This window comes from Aethalodelphis obliquidens, unplaced genomic scaffold, assembly GCF_003676395.1.
Source record: "Aethalodelphis obliquidens isolate GAN/ISIS:26980383/991018 unplaced genomic scaffold, ASM367639v1 scaffold70, whole genome shotgun sequence".
NCBI lineage: Eukaryota > Metazoa > Chordata > Mammalia > Artiodactyla > Delphinidae > Aethalodelphis > Aethalodelphis obliquidens.
In genome coordinates this window covers 2168105-2186404 of record NW_020838014.1, presented here as the reverse complement: position 1 = coordinate 2186404, position 18300 = coordinate 2168105, and the positions used below count along the sequence as shown (strand labels likewise).

Genomic DNA, 18300 nt, shown 5'->3' with positions numbered 1-18300 from the left:
TACTTAGCATAATAAGTGCATTTTAAGCAAAGCAAATAATGGCCTATGCAAACACATGGAGTCATTAGAGAATATGGCACTTTCAAGGAGCTGCAAATAGCTTGACATGCCAAGAGTACATGCTGACTGTTAAGGGGAGTTAACACGGGAGAGATAGACAAAATCAGAATTGTGAAGAGCTTTGTATGATGTGCTAAAAAAGTTATTACTTTTTCCCAAAGGTAATGGGGAATCATTGGTGAATTTTAATAGGGAAAAGCTATCAAGTTATGTTTGCAAAGATTACACAGTAGTCTGAAGGGTGAAATTGAGGAGGAAAATGAGATTGGAAGCAAGAAGACTGGTTAAACCAGTTACTGTGGTAACTAGATCGGAAATGATCCATGTCCAGACTGATATTGACATTAGAGAGGAAGAAATGAAATTTGAGAAATAATTAGAACATGGGATTAATTGCACTTGATGAGAGAGAAGGATGGAGTCTTAAAAAAATGTGGTTTGGACAAATGGGTGGATGGTGGTGCTGGTCACAAAGTCAATACAGGGTTGAAAAAGTTGGTTTCTAGGAGTGTAAGGTATTGATGAGTTCATGAGATATTTTATGTTGAGGTACTTGTGAAGACTAACAGAAATGTCTGTCAGGTAGTTGAGTAAATGGATCTAAGACTGGGAGACATCTAGGCCGGAGATGCAGAAGTTGGACCATTAGCACGTAGGTGGTCCAGGGACCGCGTTAGAAATGGAAGAGATGAAGCTATGAATGGAATTCTGTGATGCACCCACATGCATGGGAAAAGATCAAAAAGAAAGAGAGGTAGAAGGAAGGTTACGGATAAGTTTTCTAGATATTAAGAATGATGGAGGGCTTAAATATCATGTCCGTATTACGGGTCAAGTAAGATAAGGACAGAAAAGTGTTAGGTTGCTTAATTAGGAATTTAATTGGACACATTATCAAGACTGGTGCTTTGCAAACAATGACCATCTAAATACTGTAAGTTACGCTTTTTTTTTTTAGAAGCTTGCTACTTGCTCTATGAATAAATTTGATATCACTAGGGAGCTTACTAGAAATGCAGACTCTCAGACCCCTACCCAGATCTTCTGAATCAGAATCTGCATTTTAACAAGCTCCTCAGGTGATTCATATGCATATTAAGGTTTGAGGAGTACTACTTGAGAACTCACCTGTTCTATCTGGAGGAAGTAAAATGTAAGTTTGTTTTGTGAAAGAAAAATTACAGTTTCTGTTACTTTTATATTTTTAAATTATTGTAGTGACAAAGCTAGGATGCACATAGAGGTGGTTTTTTTTCTTCTTTTACCGTTCTATAAAACTCAGTTGTTTTAACACCAAAAGAGGTAAGTTCATGATAAATAGCAATTGAAGCACCGAGCTGATCCTCAAATTTGATTTCTTCTCTCTCAGCAGTTGATACAGGATAACTTTGTAAAGTTGTTTCCAATCTAAAGGACTACATATGTATTGATACAGTATGGTATTTTTATAATTCTGTAGGATTATTCAGGTCTAATTAAGTTTTAAATAGTCATTGGTTAATAACAATTTTGACCAAAAAGTTTTAAGTGTTTGTGGAATCTTTTGGTCAGTTAATAGAGAAAAATTAGTGTTCACTTAGAAATTTTTTTTTTTTTGCTTAGCTGTTATATCTTGTAATTATTGGCTACTTGAAAACTTTTTTTAATGGTTTTCAACTTTGAAGTGTGATAGTTCTGCAATAAGTATGCAATCCTTAGCTCTCCTTATAAAAATGCTGTGGCAGCTGATAAACGGATTGAAAATTCAGATATTCTTCTGGTGATTTTATGGACTAAAAGGATTTTAGAGCAAGTGGGGGCCATTTCCAAGCCTTTGTTTTATAGATGAGGAAGGTCACATTTTGGTTGACCTTTCCCAAGGTTAAATAGTGGCAGATCTTCAAAGAGGAATTGTTTTTTCCTCTGTCTCTGGATGGTGTTTAATCCTGTAGGTGAGGGTTTAGCAAATTTTAACGTGCCTATAAAATGCACATTTTGATTTTGTAGGTCTGGATTGGGGCTTTAGAGTCTGCATTTCTAACAAGCTCCCGGATGATGTTGCTGGTCCAAGACTCAGCAAGGCTATAAGTGTTAGATTCTATACATGAATTGCAAATAGAAGCAACAAACGACACTAAAATATATGTGAAGTTAAATGGGGAGTTGTTTTAAGTATCACCATCTGAGACTTATTTCACCTTATAGTATCTTAAGTAATTGAAGGTCGTATATGGAGATGAAGGGTATGTGGTAGGGGAGGGAGGGGATTGATTTTACAAATATGTCTAGCATAATAGGATTTTGTTCTCTTTATCTGGCAGATGTGCGTATTTTAAGTTCTGCTTTTTTTAAAAAAAAATTTCTCCATATGTATAATATTGAAGTCTTTTACCGAGGATCATACTCTTAACTTCAGGTGGTAGTTGAAGTTCTTACAACTGTTACTGTTACCGCTATAAAATGGTAATGTCTACTGTTCCAGAGAAAATCAGCAAATGTTATTTCTTCATTGTGTGTTGTGGTAAGGCTTAAAACGGGCTTATTAGGTGTTCCCCATCTTTGAGTATCATAATTAACATGTTATAGTGTACTGCTACTACTAATTAAGAGAGTAGAACTAGTAGATGCTTTGTAGCTTGGTAAATAACTTCGAAACTCTTAAGGAGCTGCACATCAGTGTGTTACATAAAAGGAGAAATAAATATTTTAGGTAGCTGACTTTATAAAGCAGTATAAAAATGGTAGGTTCTGGGTTTTTATTTCTCATTCTAAGTACAGCTTATAATAAACTCATTTTGACTCACACTGCTATATTTTTAAAGTGGGAATGTCTTTCTGTTCACAGGTCACAAGGTTAGGAAGATTGCTGGCTAGCTTTTTCCTTTCTGTTTTTTAAACAATCAGCCCGAAAAGCCTTCTTCCTGAAACATGAGTTCTGCGCAATAATTACTAACCCCCCACCCCCACCCCCGCCACCTGCCACTCCCGCTCCAGGGTTTTTCCGTATTGTGTATTTCTAGCTTGGTGTTCTTCTAAGTTTTTCTTTTTTAAAAAGAAGTTTTGTTTGTTTGTTTTCTAGAGCAGTTTTTGGGTCACTGCAAAATTGAGAGGAAGGTATGGAGATTTCCCATATACTCCCTGCTCCCACATATGCATAGTTCCTCCCACTATCAACATACCCCCCCTGCCAGAGTGGTACATACATTACAATTGCTGAACCTACACCGACACATCGTAATCACCCAAAGTTCATAGTTTACATTACAATTCACTCTTGGTATTGTACAATCTATGGGTCTGGACTAACGTATAGTGATAATGTGTCCATCATTATACTAACATAAAGAGTATTTTTACTGCCCTAAAAATCCTCTGTACTCTGCCTAATTCTTGTCTTTCTCCCCTTCTCCCAACCCTTGGCAACCACCGATGTTTTTAGTGTCTCCATTGTTTCAACTCTAAAAGAATGTCATATGGTTGGAATCATATGATATGTAGCCTTTACAGATTGGTTTCTTCCACTTAGTAATACACATTTAAGGTTCCTGCATGTCTTTTCGTGGCTTGATAGCTCATTTCTTTTTAGGGCTGAATAATATCTCATTGTCTGGATGTACCACAGTTTATTTATCCATTCACTTACTAAAGGACATGTTGGTTGATTCCAAGTTTTTTCAATTGTCAGCAGAGTGGCTATCTTAACTGATTTATGGCTATCCTTATTAAAAGGTGTATTATTGGGAGCACAGCTGAGCTTATTTAACACTCAGCAATTGTTACAGGATAACTTTGTAAAGTTGAGTTTCTAATCTAAAGGACTACATATGTATGGACACAGAGCAATATATATATTTAAATTTTAAACTTTTATAGATATTATAAATAAATTTAAAAATTTAACACATGCAAAGCTAATGACTATTTTCTTACAGGCATTATCCCCTTATGTACAAATTGTCCTCCCCTACCCACTGTACCTTTTGATTTTACTCAAGATTGAGTTTTCCCTGTTTGGCATTATGTCTCTTGCTTCCACAGCAGCCTTACTTTTTTTGTTTTTTGGTCTCTACTTACTTCCCTCCAATCCTCATTACACTTACTTCTTCCTCCACTGTGCCCCCAACGCATTCTTTGGGAAGTGGTAGAACTCAATTTGTTCTTTGCTTTCAGTGCCATTTCCAGGCCAGAGTTTCTCAAATATGCCAGATCCTAAGAATAATCTGGGGTTGCTAGTTCCAAACACATATTTAGAATCTCAGGTTCCATTCCTGGAAATTTTGATTCATTAAGTCTGGAGTGACGCCTGAGATAAATACCTCAAGTGATTCAATTCCTCTGATCAGGCAAGTTTAAGAAACACTGTTTTAAGCTGTATGCCATCTACCAATACTCACATTCCCTTCATTTGACCAGTAGATACAGTCCTCTTAGAATTTCATAGAATCATAAACCAAGGGCTTTTGGAGATAATCTTGTCTAACTTTTACCTAGTGCAAATGTTTTTGAAAATCAGTTTTGGATTGATATTTATTCAGGAGCTTGTCTCTTCATAACGTTTCATAAGGCCTCCAGTGGGCCCTCAACATTGTGTAGGAAACTTCTTTTCTTTGGTCAACTTGCTTGCCTTTTCTTCATGATGATTGTTTAGACTTTTTGTCTGTATACATGTTTTCTGCATTCCCTCCTGTTAACGGTAGAGAAGCTATCTCACCTCCTCCTCAGAAGTTAATCCTTCTGCCTGTGTTCTGGATTCTATCCCTCACCTTGTTTAGGATTTTAAAAAAATTGTCACAAAGTATACATAGCATGAAATTGACTATTTAACTATTTTAAAGTATTCACGGGCATTAAATACTTTTGCAGTGTTGTGCAACCATCATGACTATCCATTTCTAGGACTTTTTCATCATCCCAAACAGAAACTCTATACCCATTTGCTTAGGACCTTAACTCACCCCCATCCCATCTTTACCCCTTCCATTCCCATACAAAGAAAATTGCACATGATTTTAAGTGAATTCCTGCTTTGTATGTTTCCTTTATTTTTATTAAAAGAATGGTTTTTTTCTCCCCAGAAGTCAGTCTTTATTCTGAATATGAGGTTTATCATTTCTATATATCTTCTAATAGTTTGCTATGCATCTATGAATGTATAAACTGTATATAACAATTTTGTGTGATTTAACACTTTATAAATAGTATACTGCATGTATCATTCTACAGATTGCTTTGGTTCAACATTGCTTTTGAGAATTATGTTGATACATGTAATTCTAGTTAGTTCATTCATTTTAACCACTATATTTTTTTTGTTGTTTGACTATATCACTTTATTCTCCTGTATTTGGACATTTAACATGTTTACAGTTTTGTAATATTACTGCGTTGAAGTAAGAATATATCTAGAGGTCTATCCTGAGATGTATTGGTATATCTTGTATATATCCCACGTATCCTATACATGTATATCCTGGGATTTCTGTTTGCCTTTTTCTCCTCTTCTGGGATTCCATGACTATTCTGTTGCCTCATTTCAGTGACTCAGATGAGACCTCACATGTCTGAAAAGACTTTCTTCTACCATTACATTTGATTGGTCGTTCAGATAGGTGTGGAATTCTAGGTTGGAGGTCATTTTTCTGCAGATAAAAGGTGTTACTCCACTGTCTTTATTTAAGCTTCTAGTGCTGCTACTGAGAAATCCAATGTCAAGTTGTCCTGTTTTTTTCTCTCTGGAAGTTTCAAAATCTCTTTCCTATAAAATTTCAAAACACTGAGAATAATGTGTCTTTAAATGGGTCTTTTTTTTGTTGTTTTTTAATTTATGAAATATTTCAGACATATAAAGAGGGGTAAAGAATAATAACAAAAACCTGTGTTCTTGCCTCCTGGCCCAAGGTATAAAGCATCACCAGTGTAGTTGAAAGCAACTTGCAACCTCTGTGATTTTCTCAGATCTCATTGGAATGAGTCCTTTTTTAATTCACTCTGTTGAACGTTTAGGTTTTTTCAACGTGGGAATGCATATCCTTCCATTTGGGTAAATTTTCTATTATTTCTTTGTTAATTTCCTTACCTCAGTTTTCCTGTCTTCTTTTTCTAAAACTTTTGAGTTGGGTGTTAGGCCTCCTGGCTAAACCTTTAATTTTCTTATCGTTCCTTTTATTTTTCTTTGTCTTTTTATTCTACTTTCTGGGGAGATTTTACTATCTTCTTTTTCTCCTGTTGATTTATTTCAGCTGTAATACTTTGAATTTAAGAGCTTGTTCTTATTTTTTGTTTTTTCATTAAAAAAAGTAACTTTCCTGTTTTTATTTCATGGATGCAATGTCTTCTTTGATCTCTCTGATGATATTAATTATTCTTGTTTTGAAATTTTCTTTTATGCTCTAAGGTGTCTCTGTTTCATCAAGTTTGTTTTTGCTTGTCTTAATCTTCTGTTTATGTTAGTTATTTTCTTCAAACATCTGGTGATCTGTTTATATTTAGATATGAGTCAGTACAAAACTGATTAGAAACTCTGTAGGACTTACAATAGGACTTATCATTTGATGACTGGGTAGGGAATCTGGCCATATCATTGTAGAAAAGCTCCCAATATCAGCATTTAGAGGTCTTTTCTTTGGGGCTTTTAATTTTTTACAGCTGAGAGTCCACCACATTTTTGCCAGAGGAGCAGAGTAGCTTATATCCTTGTCTGCTAGAATTCTTGGAGCTGAACTATGAAAGTAGGTAGGTGATTTCATCGTTAAAATATATGGAATTTTAATTCCCTCTTTTCAGTATACTGGGTCTCTTCCATACTTGTGCCTGGTATTTTTGTTTCTATAGTCTTCTGGTTAACTTTCTCCACAAAATAGGTAGGATAAGAAAGAGTATAGGAGGGGGAGGTGGAAGGTAAGTAAGTGGAGGGGTCTGACTGACTCTTAAACAGATTTCAAACCCATCTCCTTTGTTTTAGTTCTGTGCCTGGTTACCCACCTTCTGTGATACTTAGCCTTTCCATGATTTTGCAGCACGAACTTGCTTTTTGGGTATCTTCTATACAGGTACTCAGTGTTCAAAGTTCTCCATCTGCTAATTCCCCTGTACGTTTTTTTAACCTTCAAAAAATGTTTTGATAGCTTGTATCTATCATTTTTGCTTCTGTTCTGTTTGAGCTTCTGGAATTTATAGGCTTTCTATTTTACTCTCACTTGAGTGGGGTTTTGATAAGGAATATAAATAAATCATATGTTCCGTCTGCCTTGTTTAACTAGCAGTCTTCTTCACCTTTACCAAACTCTTTGTGTTAGCATTAAAACATCACACAAGAGAATACATAAATGGAAAGATATAGCACATTCTTGGACTAAGAAGAACCAACATCAAAATGACGATTTCCCCTAAATTATAAATTGAACATAATCCCAATAAAAATACCAGTAGTTGTTTTGTTCTGGGACAGTCACCTGACTTGGAAGTTTGTATGAAAAAATAAACAGACAAGAACAGCCAGGAAAACTTTGAAAAAGAAAAGCAATGATGGAGGAGTGCCCTATCAGATACCAATACATTCTAAAGATTTAATTATTAAATAAGTGTATACTAATTAATGAACATTGTTCAGTGAAGCAGAAAAGTCCAGAAATAGACCCAAATACATATAGGCATGTGATATATAAAAATGATAGCATCTCAAATCATTGGTGGCAAGAGAAGGTAGTGTTGGGACATCAGGATATCTAGAATTTATCTTAGTATTCATATCACTGTATACCGCAGTAAATTCCAAATGGGATCAAAGATTTAAATGTAGAAAATGGAGACATAAATGTAAGAAAACATGAAGGAATTCTTTTACAACTTTTAAGTGGCAAAGGTCTTTCTAACTATGACCAAAACAAAAACAAAAATCACTGTAAACAAGGTCAAAAGATAAATTCATATCACCTGACAGATAATTAACCTTCCTAAACTGTAAAGAGCTCTAGAAATAGATAAGAGAAATACTAGCAACACAGTATAAAAATGAGCAAGCATTGTAAATGGACATTTCACAGAAAAAGAAATACAAATGGCCCTTTAATCCTCTTATCTGAAAAGACATACAACTTCATTCCTAAGAAAATGAAATTAAAACTACTAAGATGCCAGTTTTTACTTATTTGTTAAACTCCAAAAATTTTATAACATCCTGTCAATGGGGTTATGGGGCAATACATACTTTCTTATATTGCTGGTGAAAGCTTATACAACCTATGGAGGGTTGCACAGTCTTTCCATCTTAATTCTCCCTTGATCCTATTTCCCCCTCTAACTACAAACTCTTCTTACTTTCACAGCCAAACTTCTTGAAAGAATTGTCTACACTTGCTGTCTCCATTGCCTCATATCTCCACATCAGTTTGGTTTCTGCCCTCATAATTTATCTGAAACATCTCTTGCTAAGGTCACCAGTGGGCATTTTATATCTGCATCATAGTAGAAGTCTCAGCAGCATTTTGACCAAATTCCTCCTGAGGTATTTTCTTACTTTGACTTTCATGATACTGCGCTCTCTTGGTTTTCTTCGAACCTCTCTGACCACTTAACAACTCCTTTACATTGCTTTTTTGTCAACTTTTCTTTCCCTTTTTTTTTTTTTTTTTAATTTGGAGCTTTCCAAGACCCCTGTTCTTTGGACTCCATATTTTCTCTAGTCAGGTCTCTCTTAAGAGTAAAGTTCCGATTACTGACAATGACTAGGATTTGTAACCTCAGTACCCATCTCTTCTGATTTCAGCAAATTACCACAAACATAGTACCTTAAGACAACAAAAATTTAGTCTCTTACAGTTCTGAAGGAGAATCTTTTTGTTTGTTTGTTTGCTTGCTTTTTTGTTTTGTGGGGTTTTTGTTTGTTTGTCCCCCCCCCCCCCCCACTTCTAGTGGCCATCTTTATTTCCTGGCTTGTGTTCCCTTCCTCCATCTTCAAAGTGCATCAATACAGTCTCAGCTTTTATCACCAAGTCACCTTCTCTCTGTGGTGAAATCTCCCTCTGCTTCCTTATGACAACTGTGATTACGTTTGGGCTCACCTGGATAACCCAGGATATCTTGCCATCTCCAGATTCTTAATTTATTCACAGCTGAAAAGTCCTTTTGCCGTATAAGGTAACAGTCACAGGTTCTAGGGATTAAGACCTGGATATCTTTGGGAGCCGTTATTTCGCCTACTACACACTTCAAGCTCATTATGTCCCAAACTGAAGATACCCCCTCCCCACCCAAACTGGTCCTCTCCTCTAGTAGGAAGAGTGCTTTCTCTATGTGGTTACAAAGGGCAGAACCTGCAAGACATCCTTGACACTCCTTTCTTTTCTCTATCATATCTAACTTTCTCCAAGTCCTTACAATTTTATCTTATAGTTATTTTTCAAATCTTTAAAAAATCAACTCCACCGTTATTAGCTTAGTTGGTTGTTTCTTATTTGGAATATTACAGAAACCTCCTAACTAGTCATTTCTCTTTCAGTGTCCTGTTGAGAAAACAAAAACAACTCCCAAGCCCCCCACCCCCCCTAAAAAAACAAAGGCAAATCTATTAACTTTCCTTTTACTACTTTAGATCCTTCAGTGATTCCCCCAATTCTTAATGTGGTCTTCAAGGCTTTCCATAATCCAGCCACAGCTTGTTTCTCCAGTCTCATCTTCGTTTTTCTCTTTTGTTTTCTGTGTTTAGCATCACTAGCTTTTTTCTAGACCCTGGAAAGGGTGATGCTTAAGGGATTTTATTTCTGTTAAACTTGTTCTACAAATTTTAATTCAGTGTTACTTTGAGGAACAGTTTATCCCCTAGATCAGCATCCCGTGTTCTCTTTTATAGTGTCCTACAAGTGCCTGAAGACTTGTCACAGTTTATAATTAAGTATTTGTTTAGTATATGCCTCTCTCTACTAGACTGTAAATTTCCAGGGGCCAAGGATGGGTCTGGTTTGCTGTATCTGTGTTTAGGACAGTGTCTGCATATAATATACAGTAAACTTTTATTAAATGAATGATACTGGCTTTCCTGTAATTCTTGTTCTTTATTTAAGGCTATATAAGTCTACTCTTCTGTGATAAGCTTCCAAGTATTTGAAGATTATTGTGTCCCCACTTTAATCATTTCAAGTCAAATACTTTTGAAATATTTTTAATTTCATCACTCTTCCTCCAATCTGTATGATTTCCAAGTCACTAATCATCTTGATTGTTCTCTTTCGGGTGTGCTCTTGTAATAGACTTTTTTTTTTAGCCCAGAGCAGGAGATAATGCTCCAGGTGTCATCTGTGCAATATGGAGTATTGCCTCCCTTAGTACAAAGTATACAAGATATAGGCTAAACCACTGTAACAAAGAGATCACACATACAGTAGCTAGGACAAAATAAGTTTCTCTCAAGTAACAAGCCCAGAGGTAAGCAGCTCTGTTCCATGATGTCATCTTGGATTCTCCTTTCCTTCTGTCTTTAAGTTTTGCCATTTCCTTTGGTGTTGTCATGTGCATGGTTGAACTTGGCCCTCAGAAGAGAGAAAGAGGAAATGGAGAGCAAGCCACTTAATTACATATGCTCTAGAAATTGCATATGTGACTTGTGCTAACATCTCATTGGCCAGAACTTAGTCATAGACCACACTTAGTTGCCAAGCAGCTATATGCCCAAGAAGTTCTGTTACTTAAAAAAAAAGAGGGGGGGTAGAATAGATACTGGGGATAGTTAGTAATTTGCTTGTTTGGCATTAGTGTCACACAGTTGGTACATGTTGAATTTCTGGCCATAAATGTTGTCCATCTTCTAACTTGTGCTGTTAGTTTTTTAAATATATCACAAACATTAACATTTGTTAAATTATTTTATACAAGTGATAGATACTGTTAATCAGCTTTACTACTATTACCTTTTTTTTGGCCACAATTGAATGGCTGATTATTTCTAGACTCAGCAAACATAAATTCAGCAGTTTCTCCTCTTCAGGTTTACTTTCTCTTTCCAAATAGGAAAGGATGCTTTATGTTTATTCATGTCACATATTAATTATCCTAGGTGTTTGCATTTTTACGTTGTCTTCGAGTTCAGTGCTATTGAATTTAGTGGTACTTAAATTAGGTAATCTCAGAGTACTGTATAAAAATGCTTATTCAGTCTCACTTTGTGTGCAGAATTTAATGTGAATTCCTTCAAATTAATAATGCATTAAGAGTTGTATAGTCTCAAAGCTAGTAGGCCACATAAGTTGGTGAAAACTACCACATGGCAGTGTACTTCTTAAAGATTGGTCTCTTAAGTTATGTGAGATTTAAATTGTGACACATCTTTAGGACATTTACCACATAGCTTGAAAGCCTTTGTTGGAAGGAATTTCTGATAATTGGGAATAGTTGGGGGGAGCTATTTGGAGGAGAGTGGTATTTCTTTTATTAGCCCTGAAAGCATACTATTCCTAGAACTTGTACTAAAGTTAAATTCTGCTTGTTTTAGGGTGCTTGGCTTAGAAAGGTTACAATAATGCTTACTTAGAAAAGCTTCCTTATCTCTGTATCCCATAATCATCCTCTTTCCCAGACTGCCTCCCCTGGCTTTTAACAGCATGATGATCATACAAACAAATGGAAGGTAATTCATACAAATATATGCAAGGTAATTCTGGCCTGGGCGGTTGCTGTTTAAGGATCACCTAAAGAGATTTTTGGGGAAAAATTTGTAAGGAATTAAGAAATCTCTGCTATTTGATAACAAGATCTCAGACCTCTTTTTGGTGTGAGTGTATGTGTGGGATGACATTAAATTGTCTATGGAAAAAAAAAAAAACAGTGGGATGATTCTGAAAATGCTGCTAAAAAACTAGCACTAAAGAACTGTGTAAGAAATACTAGACAGTCATTTATGCTTTCTATTGAGGCAAAAGAGGTGATATTTGAAACAATAAGAAGTGATTCTTAAAAAAAATTTTTTTTTGACTCTTCAATAGAAACCCATCATTTAAATGTATAATTGTATGTTAGGCTTTTCAACCTAATCTGCATCTTACCTGAGGTAGAAAATGCTAGGTTACTGATCCAAGGTGGAAATCCTGGTTAGAATCCAGCATTTTTAGTCTAGTCATCTGTATGCACAGGATCTGTCTCTACATTTGAGAAACATTCATTCCGAATTGGAGGTAGGAATATTAAGAACATACATGAAAATGACTAGAAGAATAATATCAGCTTGTATTGAATCACTTGGTAGATTCTGTTTGAAAGTTAAGATTCCCTGGGCTGCAAACTTGTATAGAATATGCCCTAAGTTTACTAGAGTTGGTACAGAGAAAATGTCTATGCTTGCAGGTAACATTAGATTATCAAGGGAGATCAGGAAGGCTTTCAGAAGAAAAATCTTGAACTCATCTTTGAAAGTTAAGATTTAGGTTGACAGAAAAGAGGACATTCCAAGAAGGGCAGATTCAGGAGAAAAATCACTACAGATAGATACAAGTATGGCATAAGTTGGTTAGAGAAAAATATCAGCCTGCCTAGGGTGGAGGATCTTATATGGAAGTACTGGGAGATTGGATTTAATAACAGTCAACCTGGTATCTGGCCTGATGTGAAGGCTTTCAAGCTAGGGAGTACAAAATGAATATGGAAGATTAATTTGACAATAGTCTATTTTTTTCCCCTGCCCTGTCAGTTTAACTGTTTATTTACTGATTTTTTTTCCTTATAAAGATCACTTGAAAGTGTTTACAAAGTTCAAAAATCATCATTCTCAGAGAAGTTTATCTTAATGTTTTCAGTATTTCCTTGAGACGTTGGACCATGGACTAACTTTCACCTTGAAATTTCTGTTTATGGTTCATATATCAATGTATTTGTCAGTGTGCTAGGGTGCCTTTCTGTAACTATTGACTTTATCCAAGGTACTGACCGTTGAATTCTTAGTATGTAGAAGAAATAGCAACATTGGAAATAATACCCTATCCTGATTCTTATGTTATAGTGTACTTCAGTCCTTTCTCCCCCCTCTTTCATTTTATCTCAGGTCAACAGGACATACTGCTGTGGCACCTACCGAGCAGGTCCTATGCGGCAGATAAGTCTTGTTGGAGCAGTAGATGAAGAAGTTGGTGATTATTTCCCAGAGTTCCTTGATATGTTAGAAGAATCACCATTTCTGAAAGTGAGTGTTTTTCAGGTTATTAAAGTTCTGATCGTTACTTAAATGGACACTTTCCATTAAAAAGTTTTAAGCTAATCTTATCTATTAAAATTTTTTTATCCAATGTTTTGAGTAGAAATGTTTAGAAAATTATTGGTATTAAATACTTAACTTCAATTATTCTTTTTTACATATAAATTACTGTCTAATACATTTTTTTCTTCATACACACACACAAAATAACCTCCTTAGAGCTTTCTTTTGGGTGTGAGGGGTTAACTTGTAAATAGTCTAAAAATTTTTTTTAACGTGACTTATTCTTCTGACTTCCAGATGACTTTGCCCTGGGGTACGCTTTCTAGCCTTCGACTCCAGTGTAGGTCCCAGAGTGATGATGGGCCTATCATGTGGGTAAGGCCAGGAGAGCAGATGATCCCTACAGCAGATATGCCAAAGTCACCCTTCAAAAGACGACGGTAAACATTTATTTTTCTCAAATAAACAGAAGCACTTTTTTTTAGTTGGTTGCTTATAGAGATGATTGAGACTTGAGCACAGTTTCAAAACCATTTTTCTAAATTATTTGAAGAGCTATCTTAAGTAAATCTTCCAGCCGTCAGTTCCTTAGTCCAGTGAACTCATTACACAGTTACCAGAGTGAGGCAACTTTCCAAAAAAACAAATTTAATTTTCACTTCTTTTCTTAAAACCTGGGTCCTAACTGCCTGTAAGATAAAGGTCTAAACTCCTTTGTGTGGATTACAAGGATCTTTTCTAATCTGGCCCTGACAGTATCTCTTCTAGGTATATCTGCTTTTAGTCTGGTCCAGTCATGCTGAACTCAGTTTCCAAACCATGGTCTTTCACAACTCTGTGCTTTTGCACTGCTCTTTTTACTTGGAATGGCATCCCCTCCTCCATCTTCCTCTCTACCTGGCAAACTCTTAACGAATTTTCAGAACTTATCTTGGATGTCACTTCCTTTGTGAAGCTTTTCTTTGTTCCCTTAGACTTAGTCATTCTCTTCTCTGTGCTCACACATCATTCTGTTCATTAATGATCTGTTTACATGTTTTTGGTTTTTACTATAAATTTTAACCTTTTTGAGGACAGTCTAATTCTCCTCTGTCTTCATTAACATAGCAAGTGATCAGTATTTACTGAATGAAACCAATGATGTATTCTCCTACAGCAATTCATATTGGCCTAACATTGTTTCAGACAAATTTATTTTGTTTAAACAAATGTAGATTAACTTATTCTAGGACTATGAAAAAAATCTCAATTTAATGGGACTGAAAATTAGCAACTCAAAAAATAGCAACTCACAATAAGTACCCAAAAGTGAGTTTTAATGGACTAGGCTAGACCTTACCTTAAAGCTCATAGGAGAATAAATACTAGAGCTAAGTATGGAATAACCTTAGGTACTTGAGATAATCATGAAAATACTTTGTAAAAACTATTTATGAATGCAAGGTGGTGGCATGGTAGAACATGGCAGTAAACCAAAACTTCTGTACATTGCTAGACCATAACAGTTTTTGTACATCATGATGATGAATGTTGATATTCTAAATTCTTAAGTATTGCATACATTTTTTATTCTATAATCCTTTCCAAAAGGAAATGACCATTGTTTGTTTCCTGATTATTATAAACTTAAAAAAAAGATAATAGAAAAAAGTAAAAAGGCAAAAAATATCTATAATCCCACCCATTTAGGCACATTAACCTTTCCAATTTTGGTCCATATATACTCATAAATTTTCTTTTTACACAGATTAACTCATTCTTTATGTGATGTTTACTTTAAAACTTGTTTTTTTTCCCCCCTTAGGTTTACATGTTATATTAAGATGCAGCCATATCATCATTTCTAAATGACTATGTAGTTTTGACTGTATGGTTGTATCAAGATTTATTTAACCAATTCTTTATTTTTTTTAAATAAATTTATTTATTTTTGGCTGTTTTGGGTCTTCATTGCTGCATGTGGGCTTTCTCTAGTTGCAGCGAGCGGGGGCTCCTCTTCTTTGCGGTGCATGGGCTTCTCATTGTGGTGGCTCCTGTTGCAGAGCATGGGCTCTAGGCATGCAGGCTTCAGTAGTTGTGGTGCGTGGGCTCTAGAGCGCGGGCTCAGTAGTTGTGGCGCAGGGCTTAGTTGCTCTGTGACATGTGGGATCTTCCTGGACCAGGGCTCAAACCTGTGTCCCCTGCGTTGGCAGGCGGATTCTTAACCACTGCGCCACCAGGGAAGCCCTAACAAATTCTTTATTAGTGTAAATTGTTTGCATTTTTTTCAGTATAAATGGTGTTTTGACAGACATGACAGTGGTATGCTGGAGCCAGTTTGTACCAGCTTACAGGGCATTATTAGCCTCGCAATTCCACATTGAGTGAGGTCACATTAGTAACTTGAAATTGGCCATGTTGTGAGTATTTATACCACACAAATCAGCGTATCAGCTACAAATGAGCCATCTCCTCTGCTAAAGCCAATTGTTAAACATGTATGGCACATCATTGATTGTGGCCAGCTGGGTGGTTGGTTGATAGGTAGGTAGGTAGATAATATCTTTGTGCCATGTGCATGTTTATTTCTTAGTGGAAATTACTAAAGGCTCAAAGTGTATATACATTTCTAATTGACTTCCAGAAATGTACCAATTTATATTCCCACCCATATAGTAAAATAGTACCCTTTCCCCCATACTCTCCACTAACATTCTCTTTAACTTTGTTGATCTGATTGGACAAAAATGTGTTATTCTAATTTGTTTTTCTTTGAGGCGTTTGTATTTCTTCTTTTGTGATTCCCTCTTAATTTTCTTTACTCATATTTCTGTTGGGATATTTTTCATTTGTAAAAATCCCTATGTATTGTAACTATTAACTATTTTTTTCTTACGTTATAGGTTTTTCTCATTTTTTTCTTTTAGCTTATGTTTTTTCTTTACTCATAATTTTTTTCAGTTTCTTTCTTCTTTACTCACAGAGTTTTATTTATGTGTTGTCAGATCTGTCTTTTCCTCTGAGGTTTCTTTTTTAGTGGCAAACTTAGAAGAGCCTTCTCTCATTTAGTGTTATAAAATACCTACATTTTCTCCTAGTACATCTGTGATTTCAGTATTTACATATTTTATCTACCTGGTATTGATTTCAGTATAGAGGGAGAAATTTAGTTTAACATTCTTTCCAAGTAATTAGGCGGTTGTAGCAACATCGTTTGTTTAATAATTTATTATTTCTCAACTAATCTGAGGTGCTATCAAATTTTATTTCTGTTGGGATTAAATGTTCTTAAGAGGGGCATTCAAAAGCACTTTGAATTAGAGTGAATACATCAAAACTTAAAAAGTAATGTCATCTTTTTGCATTAATGAGAATGCCCTGTTGCTGAAAATGATGGAATTAATGTGAGAAGCTGTCTATTTATCCAGGGCACTGCTAATGAAGATGATCTTTAAATTTATGAACTCTAGAGTTAAAGAAATACATGCACAGGGTTTTAAAACATCAAACAGTATAGTAGGGTTTATAATGAAAAATCCTGGCCACCTTTCTCTCCAGAAGCAAACACCTTTTTACCAGAGGCAAAAACAATTTCTGTTTTTAATGCCTTTTTTGGTTTTGTTTTAAGGGTTTGACAGGAAATTTGTCAGTTTCTTGGTATAATAGATAGGGATTTATTCCCTTTATGGGTTCTCCAAATAGTTAAATGAGCCTTACTTTATCCTCTTCCTCTCCCTTCTACTTTTTGTCAGCTGTGCTTATACATTGTTGAGGCTAATTCATATTCTGCTTTAAAACCATAATTAGGCTTTATATGCTTTGTCAATAGATGTATTCTAATATTTGAAAGCCAACAGATGGCATTTAAAATATTATGGGTAGGTAAGTTTATTGCAGATCCATCTAGTAGGCTAATATTCATATTCTAAGGTTCCAGTGGTTTGTTATCACTCAAAGGAATAATATACAAAAGGATATTTCTTTTCTGTATTTCACCTAGATACTGAAAATCATGCCACTTTTTAGCTTCGTTCATATTTGGATCATGCTGATTTTTTTTTTTAATTCTGTTTTTCCTGTAGTTTCCTTTGTTTTTTTCAATATAAATTTATTTATTTATTTTTGGCTACATTGGGTCTTCGTTGCTGCGCGCGGGCTTTCTCTAGTTTGCGGCAAGCGGGGGCTACTTTTCGTTGCAGTGCGCGGGCTTCTCATTGCAGTGGCTTCTCTTGTTGCAGAGCATGGGCTCAAGGGACGCGGGCTTCAGTGGCTGTGGCATGTGGGCTCAGTAGTTGTGGCTCGCGGGCTCTAGAGTGCAGGCTCAGTAGTTGTGGCGCACAGGCTTAGTTGCTCTGTGGCATGTGGGTTCTTCCCAGACCAGGGCTCAAACCCATGTTCCTTGCATTGGCAGGCGGATTCTTAACCACTGTGACCAGGGAAGTCCTTCCTGTAGTTTCTGATTGCCTTTTTTTTGAGGTGATACCATACACTTCTCTTGACCATATCCCTAATTATCTTCTATTCTGTTTATTGCTTAAGATACATTACTTTTTTCTAGAATCACACTGACCTTCTCCTCTATGACTTTGGCGATTGCTTTTTTTTTTTTTTGGCTGTTGCTTTTTTATATAGCCTCCTTTTGGGGAGAATGTTGGTAGTTACATTGCATTCTTTGCTTTTATCATACCCTCAAGAATGCAGAATTTCAATCATACTGTCTGCTCTAACTCATCACTTTTTACCTGGAAATCTTTTGGAGCTCTGTGTTTTCTTACTTCAGTGTGAAAAGCTTATTTCACAGTTATCTACCATTTGATGTTTTTTCTGCCTTAACCTGTGGTTGTCTTCTTTCTGGGTTTATTTCTTTACCTTGCTTGACCACATACTCAAGTTATATTCTACGAAAAGGAAGGTATTGAGTCATCATATGTCTGAAAATATCTTTTTCTGTCATTAAATATGATTGATAGTTTAGCTGTAGTCCAGAGGATGTATTTTCTCTTAGGATTTTTTTTAGCATTGCCCTAGTGTCTTCTGGTATCTAATATTGTTTATGAGAAGTCTTAATGCCAGTGTAATTATTCTTCTTTTGTAAGTAACCTATT

At 35.6% G+C, this 18300-nt stretch overlaps 1 protein-coding gene across 2 annotated transcripts in view; it reads left to right on the top strand.

The window, feature by feature from the left end:
- The window catches only part of RSBN1 (round spermatid basic protein 1), a 43052-nt gene that overhangs the window by 15933 nt on the left and 8819 nt on the right, over window positions 1-18300 (top strand). For both annotated transcript variants that reach the window (XM_027090942.1, XM_027090941.1), the window contains 2 exons: window positions 13064-13201; window positions 13514-13656. In XM_027090942.1, coding sequence (XP_026946743.1) covers window positions 13064-13201; window positions 13514-13656 — 281 coding nt within the window. The remainder of the gene's footprint in view (window positions 1-13063; window positions 13202-13513; window positions 13657-18300) is intronic.